Source organism: Erithacus rubecula (genome assembly GCF_903797595.1).
Source record: "Erithacus rubecula genome assembly, chromosome: 20".
Classification (NCBI taxonomy): domain Eukaryota; kingdom Metazoa; phylum Chordata; class Aves; order Passeriformes; family Muscicapidae; genus Erithacus; species Erithacus rubecula.
In genome coordinates this window covers 1,693,858-1,708,014 of record NC_136672.1, presented here as the reverse complement: position 1 = coordinate 1,708,014, position 14,157 = coordinate 1,693,858, and the positions used below count along the sequence as shown (strand labels likewise).

Sequence of the window (14,157 nt, the reverse complement as noted above, 5' to 3'; positions counted from 1 at the left end):
CCAGAGCAGTGGCCGAACCGGACACAGAACCAGCCGTACACAGATCCCCGGCAGTGGCCGGACACAGAGGCGGCCGGAGTGGCATCTCCTGAACACCGGCCGGCAGAGCCCGGTCACGTGACAACGGCCGGAGGGGCCAGGCTCGCGTCATGCCCAGAGCTCGCTCGCCATTGGCCCGGCCGCAGCACGTGCTGAGGGGCGGGCGGGCCGCGGGCGTTGTCCATTGGCTGTGGCGCGGAGGGGGGCGGGGCCCTGACGCGCTGGCGGCGGGGCGGGCGGGCCGCGGGCACTCCTCATTGGCTGTGGCGCGCAGGGGGGCGGGGGCCGTGACGCGCTGGCGGCGGGGCGCGCGCGCGGATGTGGGCGCTGGCGCGGGCGCTGCCGGCGGGCCGCGCGCTCGTGTGGCGGCGGGCGGGCTGGGCCGGCTCCGGCTCCCGCGGCGGGACCATGGCCGAGGGCCCCTCAGCACCGCGGCCCGCGCGGCGCCCCAAGGACGTGCCCCGGCACGTGTGGGCCCGCGAGCGGCGGCGGAACGCGGGCACGGGCCTGGCGGGGCCCAACACCGTGTACGTGCAGGTGGTGGCGGCCGGCAGCCGCGACGCGGGCGCCGCCGTGTACGTGTTCTCCGAGTTCAACCGGTGAGTGCGGGGCTGGAGCGGAGCGGGGCTCGGCCGGGCCTGCCCTGACAGCCGTGTCCCCACAGGTACCTGTTCAACTGCGGCGAGGGCACGCAGCGCGCCATGCAGGAGCACAAGTAAGTGGGACAGGCGGGGGGGCGGCCCGGCCGCAGCGGGCCCTGCTCACCCGCTCCGCCCCGCAGGCTGAAGATCTCCCACCTGGACAGCATCTTCCTGAGCCGCGTGTCCTGGGCCAACGTCGGGGGGGCTGCCCGGTGAGTGCGGGGGGCAGCGCGGGCAGGGCGCGGGCACTGCGGGGCTGTTTTCAGCAGCGACATCCCTGTCTGGGCTGGGCTGTGCTGGGCTCCGCGGTGCTTCCAGCGGCTGTGTGGGCTCTGCGACAGAGCAGGCACGGGCTGGGACAGGCCCTGCCTGTGCAGCACGCCTGCCTTCAGCTTCCCAAAATCTCAGTGACACACACGTGGTGAGACAGGCCCTGCCTGTGCAGCACGCCTGCCTTCAGCTTCCCAAAATCTCAGTGACACACACGTGGTGAGACAGGCCCTGCCTGTGCAGCACGCCTGCCTTCAGCTTCCCAAAATCTCAGTGACACACACGTGGTGAGACAGACCCTGCCTGTGCAGCACACCTGCCTTCAATTTCCCAAAATCTCTTTGGAGCAGAAGGTGTTGCCAGCAGGGAGCTGTTGGTGGGTTAGGCTGGTTTGAGTCCAAAGGAGCACACAGAAGTTTATGGGCACCATTGTCCTCAGTGCAGGATGAGGTTGGGACAGATGACTGTGGATCTTGTCCATTAAAATTCTGCAAATCTCCAAATAATGGAAGAGATTAATGGTCTGCTCAGATGCCTTGCTCCAGATTAATTTTATCAAGATGAGTAGATATTTTCTTTATTTGTAGAGGCAAGTGACTTGTTGAAACTACCACAAAGCTGAGGCAAAATTGAATTCAGGTCCAAGTTCAGTTCTGGCCTTTGTGGAGAGGCCAAGCACTCCTGAACAGACAGGGATCTTTCTTTTGGGATCTCTCAGTGTTTACTGAAGCTGTGATAAAGGTGTTTCTCTGCTTGCTCTCAGGTATGATTCTCACCCTGAAGGCTATAGGGCTGCAGAAGTGTGTGTTCCTGGGGCCACCAAAGCTGGTAAGTATGGCAGGGTGCAGAAGGGACAGCAAACCTTTCAAGTGTTAAAGCTCACCCTGGAACTGGGAGAGCTGCTGGCAAAGGGAATCTTGTGCAGGTGTGAAATGCTGATCTGAATTCCTGTCAGCCCAAAGGACTGCCTTGAAAATCTAAATCTCTTCAGTTACAGCACAGCAGAAATCTTCTGCTCCTGTCTTGTATCCTGATAAAACAGCTTTTGGGGGAAGGGAGGTTCTTTGTTCCCTTGTCTGCTCCCTTCCCATTTTAGATTAATAGAAGTTCAGTTTTTGGTCTTCTGTTTAATGTGGTCCTTGCCAGCCTAATGCTGTGTCTGGACCAGAAATTTGCCATCCTCAGCATTGTTGTAATGGTTTTATTTCCTTGCAGTTTCTGCTGACTAATTGCATGGATGGAGGGGGTGGGGACAGTGGCTCTTTCTCTGTCTGAAGGCTCAATGCCGGCCAGAGGTGGGACACCTGCCCAGAGCTGTCTGAGCTGCTCAGATTTGTCTGAGATTTGTTGAGTTTGTAGCTGCTGAAAGGGTGTTTGTCATGGCTCTGCTTGTGCCCCCTCCTGATTCCCTGTGTCTTTTCCAGCAAAACTACCTGAAAGCCATTCGCCTCTTTCCCGGGCCCCTCAAAAGGATGGATTTAGGTAGGTGGGTCAGGGATTTGTGTAGCAAAGGAACTTGGAACTTTGTTTCATCTCTAGCCAAAGCTGAATTGCCGAGTAACTGCTTCAGCCTCTGGTTTAGGTTCACTTCAGGGTGTTCTAAACATTTGTTTTGCTCTGATACACTGTTCAAACCCCTTACAACAGTGTTTCCAGCTCTTGTTTCTACCTGACTGGATCACAGGGACAGCATTTGGTTTTAAAACACTGAAGGCAGTTTGCTTCCAGGGTCTGCCAGTGAATTTGCTCACTGTGGTGTCCTAGATGGCTCCCTGAGGATGATGGATTTTTAAAATTTTAGTTATTTGCATTGGGGTTTGCAGTTGGGCAGAGAAAGGGAAGGAGAATGTTTAGCAGGTTGTGTTTAAGAAAGACAAAGACACTTTTCTGATTTATATTCCTGTTACTCTCTGCTTCTGCACTTGTTAATGGTGGTTTTTGATCTCTTCCCAGCTGTGCAGTTGCACACAGAGTCTGAGTACAAGGATGAGACAATGACAGTCTACCAAATCCCTCTGACAGGTGAGCACTGGTGCTGCAGAGACAGCAGTGCTCAGTAAGCACAATGAATGTTCAAGGAGCAGCTTCTGTTTGCCAGCCTGAGTAAGCAGAGGTTCATTAATTTGCTTTTCTCAGGAGGAGGATCTCATTTAAATAACAAGACCTGCAGAGTCAGGGCTGTGGCTTGTTCCTTTAGGTGTGGGTGGATGGAATGATTTGTGAAACATCCCTGGATTTGGCTTTCTCAGCCAGCTGCATTCTTTCTGCTGGAAACTCTGATGCTGAGGGTGCAGCACACTTGACAGAGTTTAGCAGGTTGGATGAGGGGTGGATCCTGAAATAAGTGACTGCAGAATGCAAATGCAAGCTAGACTGGGGGGAAGAGCTCTGTATTCTGGTGCAGTTTAAACCAGACTCTCATGGAGGAGGGAATGCTGCCCCTTCTGGTTTTTTATGTTGTTTGGATTGAGTGATCTTTGTCTGCTTTTATTTGATTTGGACAGGAAAACCACTGGCTGCTGAGAGTTCATCCCCCCAGAGTCCTGGAGCATCTCCCCTAGGTGGAAATAGCCCTAAGAAGGACACAGGGCCTGTATCCCCAAGAGCTGCACAGCAAAGCTTGGAGGAAGGAAAAGAAAGCCCAAAGAAAACAGGTGAAATACATGGAATGGCCTTTTTAACTTCAATAAGATGAAGCCAAACTAAGGGTAGGAATTTGTCCTCTGAGCCATTTGCTTTCTGAAGGTGAGGTCTGTAGAGAAGCTCAGCTGGAATGTTCCATGGAGCAGAAAGTGTTCTGGTATTTTGGAAGTTGATAGAACTTAAAAGGCCTAGAAATTGGAGATTGGTGCTTGGGTGTGTTTAGTCCCTGTAGTAGTTTGCTTCTGGCAGGGGTGGATGCTTCAGCCTTTGTAATTTAATTAGAAATGCATGCTGGGTTGATTATTTTTCAGTCTTGGAATTTAGTTTGGTTTCCTGTACCTGAACCCATGGGCTCTCTGGCCTGGAGTGTTCAGAACATTTTGCTGCTGGGCTCCAGTTTAAGTGGATAATGTTCCTGTTAATGCTTTAGCAAATTTTGGCATGTTTTGGTTTCAAGAAAAGTGATAGTGAGTGATGATTTTTAGTAGTTTTGCTTTGTTTTACAGGTGATGAGCAAAAGCGTGCAAGGAGGCATCCTGATCTGGTGACAGCTTTTCTTTGTAAAGTAAGTCTGGGCACAGGGTCTCTAAACCAACACAGAACAGATGAGAGAATAGGACAGAGCATCTCAGGGGGAAGGGGCTTACAGTCATCATCTATAACCACTGGATGAGTTGTGTTGGAAGAGATCTTAAAGATAATCTCATTCCATGCCCCTGTGGGTGGGGACACTTCCCAATAGATCAAGCTGCTCAAAGCCCCATCCAGCCTGTAGGTCTTGGACACTTCCAGGATTGAAGCATCCTGTCCAGCTGTCTCGCTACTTCAAGCTGCCTAAAATTTAAGACATTATTAAGGGCATTGTCCAACCATGTCTTAAACACTGGCAGGCTTGGGGCATTGACCACCCTCTGTAAGGAAATGTTTCCTAATGTCATCTTACTGCAGGGATTTAATTGGAGAGTGTCTTCAATCATGGCTTTGAAGCTCTAATGTGTTTCTGCTTTTCAAGTGTCAGAGTTGCTGTAGCATGAGTAGGGTGTGTAAAACTGGAGGAGTTTTTAGAATCCAGCAGTGGTTATGAGTGTACAGGTTGCATTCTTGTTTAACCCTCAGAGGAGGGCAGCTGTCCTGCTTGCTTGGCTGAAGAGGGGAGCAAGAAGCAGCAGCAGCAGGATCCTGGAAAGCAGAGAGTCCAGGAAAGCCTTTTTGGGGTAAATTGGAGCAGTGGCTGTGGAACTGGGCAGGGAAGAAATATTCCCTTGGTTTGTGAAGAAGCCCCTAAGCTGGCAGTACAGGGATGTTGTTTCATGGCCCTCTTTATGTGGGTGATAATTGTGTTGAACTCTGCAGGTTCACCCAAGGAAGGGGAAGTTCCTTGCAGCCAAAGCCCAGGAGCTGGGGCTGCCAGTGTGAGTATGAGAGCCCAGCTGGGCACGGGGCAGCACGTGGCTGTTGGGAAGCTAAATATTCCTGTGCCTTGTTCTCAGGGGAACTCCAGCCATCCTTCCCATCATTACAGCTCTCAAAAATGGGGAGAGCATCACTTTTGAAGGCAAAGAGGTAAGATATGACTTTGTTTCTGTTGAGGCTTTGCCATTCTCCCTCCTTCACTGGGCTGCCAGGGTGCCCAGCTTTTGTGCAGAATGCTTTGCCTGCCAGTAATCCTGGGACTGTTCCAGGTTGTTGCTAAATGTGGCATGCCTGGGGCTGGTGGGGTGGTGATCAGAGAAATGAACTCCTGTGTGGGTATGGCTGGGTGTTGCTGTTTGACAGAGCTGCTTCATCTTCCCTTCCCCACGCTGATCAGGTCTAGGAGTGAACTAGTGGAGCTAATCCCTGCATTGTTTGAATCTGGGGATTGAATGCCTGTGTAACCATCACTCCCTCCTTGCTCTGTTTGCATCTCTGGCACCAAAGAGAGTCAGTAGTTCTGGGATACAGGCTTTGGATCTCAAACACTGGAGTGAGAGGCAGAGCCAGCTCTGGCCATGGCCCAGGTGCTCTGCAAGTAAGATCCTGACTTGGGAAAAAGGGTCAGCACATCTTTGTGTCACAAGAATTTTATAAAGCCTTCTTTTCCTTACACATGCTTTTGCTACCATCTGAATATGTCATGGAAACCTAGAAACTGCTGAAATTCCCCTCCTTGGGTTAGGTTGTGGTTTCTCTGAGGCCAGGGTTGGGATTTGCTGTTACACACATTTGCATTTTGCTGTGTAATGGGAGCAGGAGAGGCCCCAGAGCTGCCCTGGCTGGGTGTACTGAGCATTGGGAGTGGCTGCTGGCTCTGACTGAAGGAGTCAGACACAGAGGTGCAGGAAGGGCTGTGGTGCAGGCTAGTTGTGGTGTGAGCACTGTGTATCTGCCTGCAGCTCTTTCCTGAGGAGCTGTGCACTCCCACTGACCCTGGCCCAGTGTTCCTTGTGCTGGAGTGTCCCCACGAGGGCTTTGTGGATGCTGTCTGTGAAAACGAGACCTTCCGAAGGTAGGGCTGGGGCACCTGCACTGTTTGGGGAAGGACACCTGGGCTGAGTTTTGCTCTTGTGCTGTTTGGCACTGTTAAGGAGCTTGAGATGCAAGAAAGGACTGGTGGTGCATATTGAGGCTTTCAGGAAAGGCAGGAGCTGTGGGGTTCTGTCTCAGGGGCCCCCAGAGCAGGAATGTGCAGTGGAGGCAGCTGCTACCCTGCCTGCTGGAAGCCTGGACTGCACATAACATCTCTGTAGGGCTTGTGCAGAGGCATTTGGGCTCCTGCAGGTTCTGCAGATGTTGCTGATGGAGGAGAGGAGCTGCCCTGTGGTGGGGCAGTGAAGGTGTCAGCAAATGATGGCCTGAGCCTTGTGCCTTGGGTGGTCCAGGGCCATGCTCTGAAAATCTCTCAGGGGGCATCTCTGGTAGCACCAAAGTGGGAGAGGGGAGGGGATGCCAAGGCCATGGACTGGAGCACAGATTTCTTTCTGTTTGAACATGTCCAGGTACCAGGAGGGAGCTCCTGAGCACCAGGTGGCCTTGGTGATTCACATGAGCCCCGAGTCAGTGCTCCGGGACAGCCGCTACCAGCAGTGGATGGAGAGGTACGTGCTGCTGTCCCTGGGCAGAGCCTCTGCTGGGGGTGCTTCTTCCACAGGGAACTCCAAGCTGCACCTGACAGAACCACAGGACACTGCCTTAAGGGAAATACAGCTTGGATGTTAGGGAAAAGTTTTTTACAGAAAGAGTGATCAACTACTGGAATTGTCTGCCCAGGGAGGTGGTGGAGCCCCATCCCTGGATGTGTTTAAAAAAGACTGGATGTGGCACTTGGTGCCATGGGCTATTTGAGGTGCTAGGGCATGGGTTGGACTTAACCTTGAAGGTCTCTTCCAACCTGATGATCCTGTGGAAAAGAGCTCTAAAAAAAGGGCTCTGCTGGCTCAGGTGAGATTTTTAGCTCAGGTATGCACATGTGCCCAGTTTTAATGTGTGGCTGAAGCTGTTGAGCATTATTGTCCTGTGACAGGTTTGGGCCTGGGACTCAGCACTTGGTGCTCAATGAAAACTCCTCTGCTGTGCACAACCCACGCAGCTACAAGATCCAAACTCAGCTGAACCTCATCCACCCAGAGATCTTCCCTCTGCTCACCACCTACCAGAGCAAGGTAACCCAGGCCCCCTTGCCCCTGTGCTCCTGCCCTCAGCAAAGGCTGTGTCACATCACCCTCCTCCTGCAGGAAGCAGAGGCTGTGTGCCCTGTGCCCATCGTGCGAGGGGAGTGCCTCCTGAAGTACCACCTCAGGCCACAGCAGGAGTGGCAGAGGTCAGTGGCAATCTTTTTCTTCCCAGGATTTGGGTGTTGCCTTGAAGCAGTTTTTTGGTGAGGGAGGATCCTCTGCAGAGCCCTTCTGGTGGCTGTGCTGAGGAAATTTTTGAGGGCTGTGTCCCTGCCTCTGGAAGTCTCACACAGGGTGTAGCATGTGGAGGAGTGAACCACTGGAAACAACACCTGGCCAGTGCTTCAGAGTGTCGTTTCTGTCCCTTGCTCTTGTAACCTTGTGGTCCTTTGTCCTTTGCCTTGATCTGTGCTGAGCAGCCAGGTGTGGCTGTGGCAGAGCAGAGGGGGGCAAGGAGAGAGTTTGTGGGGAGCCCAGGGAAAGTCTTACCTTCTGAAGGTCTAGAAAGTCTGACATGAGAGGTGAAAGCTCCAGGTGGTTAGACAGTTGCTGGCTTTGCTCCTGCTGGGCAAACAGGTGAAGCTGCTCAGTGAGAACCTTAAGGGCCAGGGACCACAGGGGGCAAGGGGATTTCAGCCACCCTCAGCTCAGATTTCTGGCTTTGTCGGGCACAACAGAAGGATGCAGGTGCCAGGAAGAGTTTTAGTTTATCTGTTAAGGTAGTTGTACTCCTGTAGTGCTGCACATGCTCTGAAGCAGACCCAGGACACAGGTTTCTTACACTTTTCACCATGCCTGGATCCCTTTAGGTGACTGCTCCTCTTCCAGGACCTTCTGTGCTGCCTTGCAGTGCCCTCTAGTGCCTGGCAGCTCTGGATGGGATGAAGTGCTATTGCAGGAGCTTCTCCACTTTGGTGGAATGATAATTTCTGTGCCTGGCTCAGCCCAACCAGGCCTTCTTGGCACACACCACACTTGTGGATGTGTCTTCTCCAACCCCTCAAAATGGAAAGAACATTTGTCCCATTCTTGTAAGGCTGTTTTATCATAGGAAGTTGGCACTTTGCTCTGAAAAGGGCTGTTTCAGTTCCTACCTTGCCCCATCCTGATAGGTGGCCTGTTGTTGCAGAGATGCTGTGACTGTCTGTGATCCTGACACTTTTGTTAGTGAAGCCTTGGATCTCCCTGACTTCCAGACCCGTGTGAAGGAGTGCAAAGAGAGCCTGTCTGCTGTACCAGGTACAGATCAGCAACTTAGCTTGGATCAGTGTGATGGAAAGTAGGAGTTCTTGGTGACTCCCTGCTTCAGAGCCCAGATGAAGCCGTGAAGAGATGGGGCTTGTTCTGCCTTCCCTTGTAAACCTGCTGCTGAGGGGGGCAAAAATGGCTGTGCTGGCCATGTTGGCTCTGGAGTTACTGGGCTGGTGAATTAGATGGTGTCTGACTGGGCAGTGTGTGTAGAACATTTACCTACAGATCCTTGTTGTCTGTTTCCTCTAGGAAATGTGGATGCTTATCCTGAAATCGTGTTCTTGGGAACAGGATCTGCAATTCCAATGAAAATCCGCAATGTCAGTTCCACACTGCTGAATACCAGGTAAACCCCAGTGCTCTCTGATCTCTGCCTTCCTACCCAAGAGATCCCCTCCCCACAGGGCCCTGCTCAGAGCTCTTGGAGTGGCCTCTGAATGTCTCTCACCTCTCACTAGTGCTACCCGCTCCCTGCTCCTGGACTGTGGGGAAGGAACCTTTGGGCAGCTCTGCCGCCACTATGGAGAGCGAGTTGACCAAGTGCTGTGTAACCTCGTGGCTGTGTTTGTGTCCCACATGCACACAGATCATCACTCGGTGGGTCCAGCCTCTGGGGAGGGGCAGGGGCCCTGTGCAGCTCTGAACCTTGGGACTCAGCTGTAGCTCCAGCTGATGAGTGTGGGCTGCCCTGCTCTGCATTCATTCCCCAGGCACTGCTGATCTGTATTTTTCTAATCCCCTCTCCCTTCTTGCCTGTTGTGCCTCTGGGCTTGCTGAGAGTGGTGGCTCTGTTGCCACTGGCTCCCCAGACCCCTCTGACTGCCCCTGCTGTCTCCTGTGTTCCTTCCAGGGGCTGGTGAATATCCTGATGGAGCGACGGAGAGCTTTTGTAAGTGGTTTCTTTGTTCCTGAACATGGCTTGGGCTGAGAGGAGGGGAACTTAGTATTCCTTAGCATTTCTCCTCTCTGATTTGGTGTACACCTAGCACTGATTTTTCCCCTACTTTTGCTCTTGCAGGCAGCCCTTGGTCAGGCTTTCAGCCCTCTGTTTCTGGTAGCACCTGAGCAGATCATGCCTTGGCTGCATGAGTACCACAACCACTGTGAGGAGATTCTTGGAGACATCAAGTGAGTGTTCTGTGTGGAGAAATGTCCTCTGCCTTTATTCAAGGCAAACCTCTGTCATCCATTTCCCCACCCCTTTGTTGGAGGTGACTCATTCCACTGCCTATAGAACAAGGATATGCAGTTTACAGGGGGCAGGATAGGGTTTGCTATTCAGCTGTGCTGCTTAATAGAGGCTTACCCTTTGCTGTGAGAAAAGGGAGTTAGGCAAATAGAAGAAAAAGTATTTGCTAGTGTAGTAGAACTGATTGTATGAGTTCCTGGGGCACCAATGGAAGCAAGAGGTAATACAGGTTATCAAGGCACTGAACTGAGACTGAGAAACAGGAGAAATTGGCTGCTTACAGAGAAGACCAGGTTTTATTTTGTACCTGTCCTCAATTACCTTTTCCCTCCCTCACAGAATGATTCCTTCTCAGTCTCTTGTGAAAGGCTGTGAGAACTTCAGACCCAAGGCCAAGGAGTTTGTGAGCTCTCTGTTAGAGAGCTATGACCTGGCTGAGGTGAGTTCCTGAACTGAGGGGCTCCATGGCTGGAGGGGACCTGGAGTCTAACACTTGTATCCTTGCTCAGTTTCAGACCTGTGAAGTTCAACACTGTAAAAATGCTTTTGCATGTTCAGTGATCCACAAGTCTGGCTGGAAAGTAGTTTATTCTGGTGATACAATGCCCTGCATGGCCTTGGTGCAAATGGGTAGGTAACAAACCCTCTACTTGAAGAATGTCTTAGAGAAAGGTCTCCATCTGACAGTATCCAAAGTGGGCACTCCCAAACCTTTGGTGCTCAAGGAGGGGCTGAGGAGGGACAGGAGGGTTCATGTGGGCAGCTGAACTGGTCAGTCTTCAGTTGAAGATTGAATCTGTGATTGTCTGCACAGGTAAAAATGCCAACCTGCTGATCCACGAAGCCACCCTGGAAGATGGCATGGAAAAGGAGGCTATAGAGAAGACCCACAGGTGGGTGTGTTCTGCTGTCTGTCCCTGCTAGCAGGGGAAAGGTACACAGCTGGATGTAGTCACTGGTGCTGCTGGTGAGGGCCCAAGGCCTGTCAAAGGTTCTGGTGTGTATAGAGCTCTTCTACACTGAAGATGGGGTGTTGGTCATTGCAGCAGCTCTGAAACCACCACAGCTTCTCTCAACATCCCCAAAAGAAATGGGGAAAGCTTTCAAGCAGACATTGGTAACTACAAATTGACCAGCCTAAGGGAAAGACCCTCTGCATGGCTACATCTTGGGACTAAGCTCAGGAGGTGGAAGAGTCAAGTCACCCCAGAGCTCAGGGAGAGCACTGCAGCCAGGGATTCCATGAGCTGCCCCCAGCAAACATGGGAGACTGAGTCAGCTGCTCGAGTCACAGTGCAAGAGCTGGGCCTCTTGGCACCCCTGGGACAAGTGCCTGTCCCCAGGCTGTGGAGCTGTTCAATGCCAGGCTCCATCAATTACAGCTGCATTGCTGCACTCAGCGTTGGGTGGAAGTCAGGGAGTTCCTGAGGGAGAGGGGCCTGTGCCCCTGAGGTCACTTGGTGTGCAGAGCAGCAGTACCTGCAGCCTGGCAGTGACCAGGGTGGTGTGTTCCTTTGGCAGCACGACCTCCCAGGCCATCCAGACTGGGATGAAGATGAATGCAGAGTTCATCATGCTCAATCACTTCAGCCAGAGGTACGCCAAGATCCCGCTCTTCAGCCAGGACTTCAGCGACAAGGTCGGCATTGCCTTCGACCACATGAGGGTGAGTTGGGAGCTTGGGCCAGGCCTGGGAATGGTGTCACTGTTGTTATGGGATGGCTGCTCATGAATTAAATGCTCCTCTTGTGCTGTATCATTATTTCATCTCCTGAAGAGGAGTCTCTGAAACAGCTCCTTTAACTGCTGGCAGCAGATGCCCTGTGCCACTCTTTCCCCACACCAGTGTGAGACAAGTACTGATGGCACTCAAATCCTACTCTTACCACACTGGGTACTTGCCTTGTGTCACCTCAAGGCTTGCTACTGGGCAGTGCCACAGGAATCAAGCAGGGATTCATGCCAAGGCTCCAAAGGATTCCTCTTGGGCAGTGCCACAGGAATCCAGCAGGGATTCATCCCAAGGCTCCAAAGGATTCCCCTTGGGCAGTGCCACAGGAATCAAGCAGGGATTCATCCCAAGGCTCCAAAGGATTCCCCTTGGGCAGTGCCAGGGCCCGGCCATGGCTCCACCCAAGATGGGCCCAAGATGGATCCCAGTCACGAGTTCTCACACTTGCAACACTTTGGCTCCATTTCCATCTTGGCTTCACTGTCCAATCCCAGCTGCAGCTCCTGCACTCCCATCCTCCCACATTCTCTCCTCCATTGGCTGCTGGTTGCACTTTTTGGGGCTGAAGCTGCAGCGTGTCCTTGGTTGTGGGGCTGGAAAAGGATTGTTTTGTGTGCCTGAGCTGGGAGGAGAACTTGGGACACTTTGCATGGAGTTCAGAGTCACACACCAATGCAGTGCACAGTCTGGAAAAGATGAAAGCTCAGACTTACGGCATCACAGTGCCCTGCTGTCTGCACAGGCCTAAGGCTAGGAAATCAACCAGCAGCTCTCCCACAGGAGCTCCTGTGCTTGTGTTTCAGGTCCGTTTCAGTGACTTCCCGGCCATCCCGAAGCTGATCCCGCCCCTGAAGGCTTTGTTTGCTGAGGACATCGTGGAGATGGAGGAGCGGAAGGAGAAGCGGGAGCTGCGGCTGCTGAAGGAGACTGCCCTGGTCCTGGACAAACTGACCAGGGGGGACAGCACAGAAGCAGCCTGCCAGAAACGGAAACAACCCAAGAACCATCAGGAACTGCCAGACAAGAAGCTTAAAACAGCAAACTGAGAGGGCCAAGGCTGGGAGTGCTCTGCTGTGAGAGAGAAGCCTGGCTGTGCAGGCCTTGGAGCACACCCTGCTGCCAGCAGGGAAGGGGCTGGCATGGGCACCTGGGCTGCTTGGTCAGCATGGATCTCCCTGGCTGCAGCTCCCCTGGGCTGGCAGCAGCACTGGTCCTTGGGGAGACACCATCTGCCCACATAGCTCCTGTTCTGGGGGCTCGCCAGTCCGTGGGACAGTCTTTTATCCAAAAAATTCTTCTCTCTGAACTGTTTTAATTTGGGGGTTTGTGCTACAAGGTATTGATAATGTAACAGCAGCAGGTGTGACATTTGCAAGAGATCAGGTGTGAGAGGCCCTGGAGGGGCCGTGGGTTTGCCAGGAGGTGAGCTGGTCTCAGTGAAGGGGGGCATAACCAGCTGTCAGAACAGGTGATAGGAGAAAAATTAAAATGGGACCCACTTTTAGGGTTTTAGGTTAAATTAGAGGTGAGGATACATCTGTACATCGGTGTTCCCATTTTATTTTGTTTTTTCTCTGCCGGCTTTTTGTTTCAAAAGATCAGTTTTCCAAACCCTTCATTTAGAATCTGAATAAACCACTCACCATCCTCCAGAAAGCTGTGTTGTGTCTGGATCACTAATGAGGAAACAAAAACCTGGATTTCTCTGGTGAACGACCTTGGCTGGCTGATTCAGCTTTGGGGTAAAGAGCAAGATCTTGCCCACCAGATGTGGATCATGCTGGAGCCACATGGCTGTGAGTGTCCTTGAGTGGATTCTAGTTCTGCATGCAGGGGCTAGGAAAGCTGGCACAGCAGGCAGAGAGGGGGGAGGTCTCTGGTTAAGAGGAGTTTTTCTGAGGCTTTTTGTGGGTCAGCTTTGCTTCTTTTGCCACTGCCTGTGTTTGGGAGTAGGAGGAGACTTCTGTGCTGTTTGAGTTAAGGAGTTCATTTTTGGAGGCAATTTGAAGACACACAGACCCAGCTCAGGAGATGGTGCTTAGACTTGTGTACAAGACTTCATTTTAAGTTTATGGGAAATTGAGGGACAGCAAAGCAACTTTTGTTGTTAAGCTATACTTTAATGTTATGCTTGTCTAAAGCGGAGACTGGAGAATTGACACATCTGTGTCCTCCAGAAAAGCTCTGCTGAGCTTTTGTGAATAGTAGTGGACTGGGGAAAAACAAAATGTTCCTGTTACTGGAGTGGGCTGGGGTAACCTGGGGAGGACCTGTGTGCTCCTTTTCATGGAACTGAAGAAGGATCTTTCATTTGGAAAATTGTGAACTGCTTCTAAGAGAGGGTGTTAATGAAGTGCAAATGCAGCGGCGGCAGGAGCCCAGAGCATCCAAGTTTCAGCTTCAGGTGGTGATGCAGGAACAGCACGGGGGGCTGAGGGACAGGAGCTGCCTGTTCCCCATGTGGAAAAATTCCGCCGGGCTGCGCTCTGGGCTTCCCGCGGAGCGAGCCGGACTGAGAAATTGCTGCTGGGGCTGCCCAGCGCTGCCGCGATGAGAGAAACGGCCTGGGGCAGCGGGAGGGCGGTGGCAGCGCCGGGACCGCCCCCGAATCCCGGCGGGACACGGGAGCGGCTCCCGGGAGTCCCCCGGGCAACGCAAACACTGAGCGGAGCGGGGCGATGGAGGGCGGCGGGGATCGCGGGGCAGCGGGGCCAGAAGGGCCGGAGGGTGTCCGGGAGG

At 52.8% G+C, this 14,157-nt stretch overlaps 1 protein-coding gene across 1 annotated transcript; it reads left to right on the top strand.

Annotated features, from left to right (window-relative positions):
- The first annotated feature begins 313 nt into the window (after window positions 1-313).
- Window positions 314-13,074, top strand: ELAC2 (elaC ribonuclease Z 2). The gene is given in 25 exon segments (XM_079323199.1): window positions 314-638; window positions 704-754; window positions 821-878; window positions 880-892; window positions 1,714-1,778; window positions 2,375-2,432; window positions 2,904-2,972; window positions 3,455-3,604; window positions 4,100-4,158; window positions 4,947-5,005; window positions 5,084-5,156; window positions 5,969-6,081; window positions 6,572-6,670; window positions 7,096-7,234; window positions 7,307-7,392; window positions 8,376-8,485; window positions 8,747-8,843; window positions 8,956-9,094; window positions 9,348-9,386; window positions 9,516-9,625; window positions 10,026-10,125; window positions 10,196-10,316; window positions 10,501-10,579; window positions 11,208-11,352; window positions 12,222-13,074. Coding segments are annotated over 25 exon segments (2,556 nt in total). The 5' UTR covers window positions 314-357; the 3' UTR covers window positions 12,465-13,074.
- Window positions 13,075-14,157: the final 1,083 nt, after the last annotated feature.